We start from the raw sequence: 6,410 nt of genomic DNA, 5'->3' as shown, positions 1-6,410 counted from the left end.
ACCGCACTCCTTTCTATGTCACTTAGAAAGGAGTAGCTTTCAGGGGAAACGTGATGCGTATTCCCACTATCATCTAACATGTCCATGTTAGATGTGGGAAATGTGGTCCTTGGACGGACTACAAAGTGCTACCAGTCGTAGTGTAACGCGGCACTACGACTTGTACTGCTTCAGTACAAGCCCACTTCGCACTGCCTCAGTTGCGAGTGGTGCTCTACGTTATTTCACGTACACTAGTGCGTGCAGAGGAAGACTTCTCTTTATGGTAACTAGCTTAAAGAGGATTAAATGAAAACTGTATTAATATAATTAAGTGTCTCTCTTTCTATCTTTGTAAATGCTAACTTAATTATAGTCTAGTACTCAACATGTAACTGAATTCTTATCTCTATCTTATCTGTAACTCTCTCTTTGATTACTCCTACAGCTGCTTAGTCTGCGGAATAAATAGATATAATGGTCTATACCTATTTATGAATAAGAATTCTGAACATTACTATTTAAAGTAATATCCTCCAAATATTATCTACCTTTTCGATAATATATTAATTAACAACCTTTAAGTGTCAATTATATGTAACGATGCACCCCGTTACATATCTGTTATAATATGTTTATGATAATCTTACTTTTTTATAGAATTAACTACTTTGTACAGTCTTTTGGAATTTCAATTGAGGGCCGTCGCGAATTCGGTGATGTGGCTGAAAACCAACTCAAGTTTGCCAAAAAAACACTAAGCTTTTGGTGTAGCGGTCGTGAAATTGGATCTTAAAAGTTACCAGATCAATTGTTAAAAATATTAAATCAGAAGAGTAAATCTATCATACTTTGGAAACATGCGTGGTGATCATTAGTGACTTGTTGTTGTAATTATATGAATATAACTTGTTCACTTTTCAGTTGGCGTATGTATCATCTAATACTTAAGGTCCTTTTCCAGCCCATGACCAAACATGAAAATTCCTCAATAACCGTTTCTATAAGTTAATCTTCTCGAAAGCATTTGCAGAGATAATTTTATAACTTAAGTCTAACCATTGCGACGTCGTGTTAGAAAACCATGCATCAAATACTGCATTGGCAAAGGCATGGTACGCATGCTTAAGCTAATTATAGCCCGTCCAACTTCTTTTGATCCTTTTAATCGCAAAAAATAGTCAAGATTATTAGTACTGCGAGCGTCTGATTAATTCTTATAAAAGTAACGGGCTTTTTTACACCTGTTTTGACAAAAGTCGAACGATTTCGAGAAAATCACTGTAACAACTACTATACCGAACAAATTTAAAGTCTGGAAAGACTTAGAGCATCAACGAGCTCAGCATCATTTAAATTGCCACAACGATTGCCGTAGGCCAAAATAGGATGATTTCGTTTATTTAAATGTATTCTTGGCATGGAGATGGTGGGAATAGCGTATTCTGAAAAGATTAACAATTCATCGAATACGCAGCAAATACACGTTGCCGACTGCCTCGTGCAAGAATTTTTTTGGAGAGGAATGACGGCATGCTAATTCCTTATCGAGGCATTAAAGGGGAAGATTTACGTGTTGCTGTAATCGAAATCACTGGCGCCATTTTGCAGCTTTAAATCAAATTTACGGAAAAAGCGTATTCGTTCGAAATTTTTCTGGGGAGAATTTTTAAGGAAAACATTTAACAAGCAAATAGAAGCAGAGGTTTTGTGCTTCAAGCTGACGAAAAAGTACATAATTCTCGATTTACAATATTTTTGATTTAATTTTTTTAAATCACACTCGCTGTAAGACCCCGCAATTTTTATCGTGAAGCGATGTTACGAGGTCCAGCTAAGCGGCTAAGCACATTTCGCTTTGTTCGTTGTCGTCGAATTTTACGGAGCTTCGAGGCTGATGTGCCGACTTTGCGAATACGCGAAAGGTCTTATTTATCCCATTTATTTACAAAAAAAAACTTCTATTTTAATAACCTGCTGCTATTTATACGTGATTCATCCTCGATTGGCATGGCAATTTCAGATGTTCGGTTAGCAACAACTGATATAGTAGTGGCTCTTATCACAGCACTTGGTATTACATTTAAATCGTTGCCATTACTTTCGCTTTACTACATTAAGAAATGACGCTGTGCATTATTACAGTTTTGTCAATTGATGAAATAATCGACGCCTGGTGACGACAACGGCATCAATCATAGCAGCCGGACTCCGCCACGTTTCTACGACGAATATAAAAAGCAATTGATCACCTGGCGTGCGAGGGTTAGTAAAGCACGTCAGCGACAGCGACAGAGGCATTTTGTTTCTTACCATTGCGTTGAAAAGGCTAATCTTTCTGCGAAAGCGAATGTTTTCGTGTGTGGTTTTTCAAATGTAAATTCATTGTGTAAAGTATATTATATCCATTGCGGATTAGGTTGCGATTTTAAAGCTTAAATTATTCTTTTAGCACAAACAAGGGGTAGGGTATGATGATGGAGCTGCCCCCAGCGTAGGGTATTTCGCTATTTACCGCAGTGAACGCGCTCGAGTTGTTGCCTCCGTCGTTGGCATCGCCCCCAATTCTTTTATCTTGTGCTTCTGACACTTACGCACAACCCTACAGGTCTTCTCAAGTTGCCAAGGCCAACTTCGCAGGTGCCTTTCAACGTGTGGCAAACGCAACAGAAACTGGCTAACGTTACTTCGGGACGTTCATGTACGAAGGAATGTCCACTCCCCAGGGTGCCACGGCGCCACTGCGTCCACGATTGTCGGACTTGGATGCCAAGACACTGAGCAGCGAGGGCCGACAGTTCTCCGTGTCTATTGGAGGACACGGCAGTGCGCGAGAGAAGGATGTGGACGACCCCCTTCGCCTGCCAGTCTTTCCGCTGGGAGGCCACGGATATACCAAGTCGTTTGCGTCGTCACGCTTTAGTCGCGGCTCGCACGTGTCACTTCACCAATTGGGGACATCTCATGCCGGACACTTGCGTCGGCGTCCACCTTCGTCCTTATCGAGCAAAAAACGGTCCTTTCACGTGGCCTATCCCAATGTGGCCCTTCAAGGCAAAATGCCACATGTGCCGCGTCATTGGCTGAATGCACGTTTTCGACACAATTCGTTTTTTGCACGTCGCCTGTTGCACACGGGAATGCCTCTTGCCGTCATATTGGCTGCGGGTTTGGGCATGTACTACTTCTATCGGCCACAGTGGCTCGTATTGGACCCCACTCTCCCGCACGTTTACGGGTTTATCTTGCAGTCACCGAGTACAGTGTATACCTTCCAGGCCACAAGTTGCGAAAACGTCGTAGGGTTTTCAGCTTTAATTTATCACACGCTACCAGCTGTGCTTTTATTATGTTTGCCAGGATCCGGCTGGCGACTTTTCGAACCATTTCATCGGGAGGAAACTTTTTCGCCTTCGGCAAGTGGCGCCCAAACAGGCAAACGGGAAATGCCAACTGGCAGTGGGGGCATGGATTTAGACGACGACGAAGAAGACAGTGGCAATCTTACGAAAATCAAACGCCGCGTGGTGTTTCAATTTTGCGAAATTGTTGCAGTGCAATTAATCTTGTTTCAGGCTGTTGTGGTGATTTTTTTTTTCTACATGTTTTTTAAAGGTGGCGTTTTTGCGTGTGGCATTCGAGCCGTGCAAGTATTTGCACTAATTAGTATGATTGCTTTCGTTGGTATTTTCATCGAGTTGCAGCAATTTGCACGTTTCCGAGAACATGTGAAAATGTTGCTCGGAGCGTTTCACGAAAGTGATCAGACTGGCGACGTTCGGAAACGTATGATGGATCCTGGTGTGGATCAACTTATGACACAATCAAATAAAGCACTGGCAGTGGTACGGAAACGGTTATACAAAGCCACGCGTCAAGGCAATTTGCGGGAAATGTGCGACATTTTAGATTACGCCGAAGCCGCGGGTTTAACCACTGCCACCCACGGGTTTCCTCGTACCACCTATGCGCCCTCGACCTTATTTTTGGGTCTTTTTGCACAATCCCGAAAAAACCCCGTCCACTTAGCCGCGTACCATGGAAATATCCCAGCCTTGGAACTCCTCGTAGCTCGTGGCTTTGAGGTCACGGTTATGGATAAATTCAGTCGCGTACGCTTCTCCACGGGTGATCTCTTTTGGTACTTTGCGCGTTATTTTGTTGCTCGTCCTGGCGGTGACAGTGGCGGAAGCGAAGAGGAATCCGTTGCGTCCCTCTTTCGCTCGACGCTCGTTACGCCACTTCATTGTGCAGTCTCGACGGGTCAATTAGACGCGGTTCGGTGGTTACTCGGCCATGGGGCGTCCCCGCATACCCTCGCACGGTCCTCGTATCGATGCGATCGCGTACCCCCTCTTTTCTTAGCCGAACACCCTGATGTAGTACGGGAATTGCTTGTCCACGGAGCCGATCCATTGGCAGTACCCGATCCGGGGTACCTGAACACGTTAACGGCCTTGCAACTCGCGTATTTGCGTGGCAATTACGCAGTGGCGCACGAATTAGAAGAATGGGGAGGTGACGTGGCATTGACGCCATTCCATTCAGCTGCCGCGGAGAATGACGTGGAACGCGTGCGTCATTTTTTACGAAAACACACGGATGTCAATTGTTTGGGTGAAATGGGGTACGTTGGGTTAAATCGACGTACCCCGTTACATTGGGCAGCCATTCGTGGCGCTTTGCAAGTCGTCGAGTTGCTTTTAGAAGCCCATGCGGATGTCCATTTCCAAGACGCACGTGGACGCACAGCGTTGCATTGGGCCGCACGTCTTCATCGCACAGACGTTGTGCACGCGCTCTTGACGGCAGGTGCAGACGTGCATTTGGTTGATGCCGAGCACATGACGCCACTGTTGTGCGCTGCGTGTGGCCACGATGCCACACGCCAAGTATTTAGTCTCTTAACTGCCGCGGGGGGCGACATTAATGCCGCGTTGCCGCTTACGGGTGACACCGCATTGCACTTGGCCGTGCGGGAAGGCCACGAACAATCGGCGTTGGCCATTTTAGCCACTGGCGGGAATTTATTAAAAATGAATGTGGAGGGGTTACGGCCATTAGACTGTACGACGTCGACACGGTTACTCTTTGAGATTAAACGGGCTGCAGGACAGCGGGATGTTATGATTAGTTATACCCATTCCCATGCGGAATTTGCGCAGAAAGTACGCAATGCCTTGGAAGAAGCAAATGTGACGACGTGGTTGGACCAGATGGATCCGAGTGGGATAGGGGGGGGGTCGGTTTGGCGAGAAGAAATTGCTCGCGGGATTACGAATGCTGCGGTCGTGCTCTGTCTGTTGACGGAAGATTATGCCCAATCAGAATGGTGCATGAAAGAATTGGCACTGGCCAAACAAGTTGGCACGCCGATTGTGGCCGTTTCAGCGGAAAATGTAGCCATTGGTGAAGAGTTGCAAGTGTATCTCTATACGCGTCAATTGATTCCATTTGAATGTGCAATTACGCAAATTCGACGGAATGTTGTAAATGTGCGGCAAATTGAGTACGAATATGACGAAACCAAGTTTCAGACCCAATTTCGGTTCCTTCTCGATGGGGTGCGGGATGAAATTGAAAAGAACCGCGAAGCAATTCAACGGCAAAATATTGCCATGCATCTTCCACGAAATGGACGGAAGCAGGCCACAACGTCCACTATGGTCGCAAGTACGCGATCATCGGGGCTGTTTTTGCAATATGACCCCAATGCCATGGATGCCCATCGTCCATTTGTGTTTCTATCGCATGGCGAGAAACACTTGGGGTTTGTCCAGCAATTGTTTCGTGAACTCACGAACGCGGGCATTGTGTGTTACGGGGACCGGAGCATTGACGGCCAAGACTTTGAGTCGCGTATCCAAGCGGCTCAATATGCTATTTTGCAGTGTTCATGCTTTATCGTGATTTTATCGAATCAGACAATGGCAAATGAATTGGTGCGGGACCAATTGGCATTTGCCGAAGACAAAAAACGACCCATTTTTCCAATTGTTATTAATGACTTGGATTTAGGATTAGATAAACGATACTCGCTTGCTCGGAACGAATTGTTTCATTTTATGGGCAATGGCATGAGTTTTAAACCAAGTGTCCAACGACTTGTGCAGGGTTTGCGGCACTTTTATACCGAACGCGACGAGTTGTTCGATAGTGCGCGAAGTGGCAATCTTAGCTCCCGAATTGCAAGTGTCAATACATCATTTGTCTCGTTTACGTTTGAAAAAAACGACGACGAGGAACAAATACTGGCAGATGGAGCCAATGCGATGGAGACTCATTGCATTACTGGGGACGAGTTATTGCTGTCTTCCGTGACACGGAACTTTGAGTCGTTGTCGGATATTGAGGAAGCCCGCTTGGACCTTCCGAGCACGCATATTCGCATGTAGAAACGACGTATTTAAACTACCAATTAGCAAAAATAG

The 6,410-nt window shown here is 45.3% G+C and overlaps 1 protein-coding gene across 1 annotated transcript; it reads left to right on the top strand.

Annotated features, from left to right (window-relative positions):
* Positions 1 to 2,690: 2,690 nt before the first annotated feature.
* CCR75_001092 (uncharacterized protein) lies at positions 2,691 to 6,374 on the top strand (the record flags this gene model as incomplete). The annotated part of the gene is made up of 1 exon (XM_067959197.1): positions 2,691 to 6,374. The coding sequence occupies one exon, from the start codon at positions 2,691 to 2,693 to the stop codon at positions 6,372 to 6,374; it is 3,684 nt and encodes a 1,227-aa protein (XP_067821253.1).
* Positions 6,375 to 6,410: the final 36 nt, after the last annotated feature.

The sequence above is a fragment of the Bremia lactucae genome, linkage group LG5 (assembly GCF_004359215.1).
Source record: "Bremia lactucae strain SF5 linkage group LG5, whole genome shotgun sequence".
NCBI classification, from domain to species: Eukaryota; Oomycota; class Peronosporomycetes; order Peronosporales; family Peronosporaceae; genus Bremia; species Bremia lactucae.
Note: the sequence above shows the minus strand (reverse complement) of the source record. Positions and strands in the feature narration are given on the sequence as shown.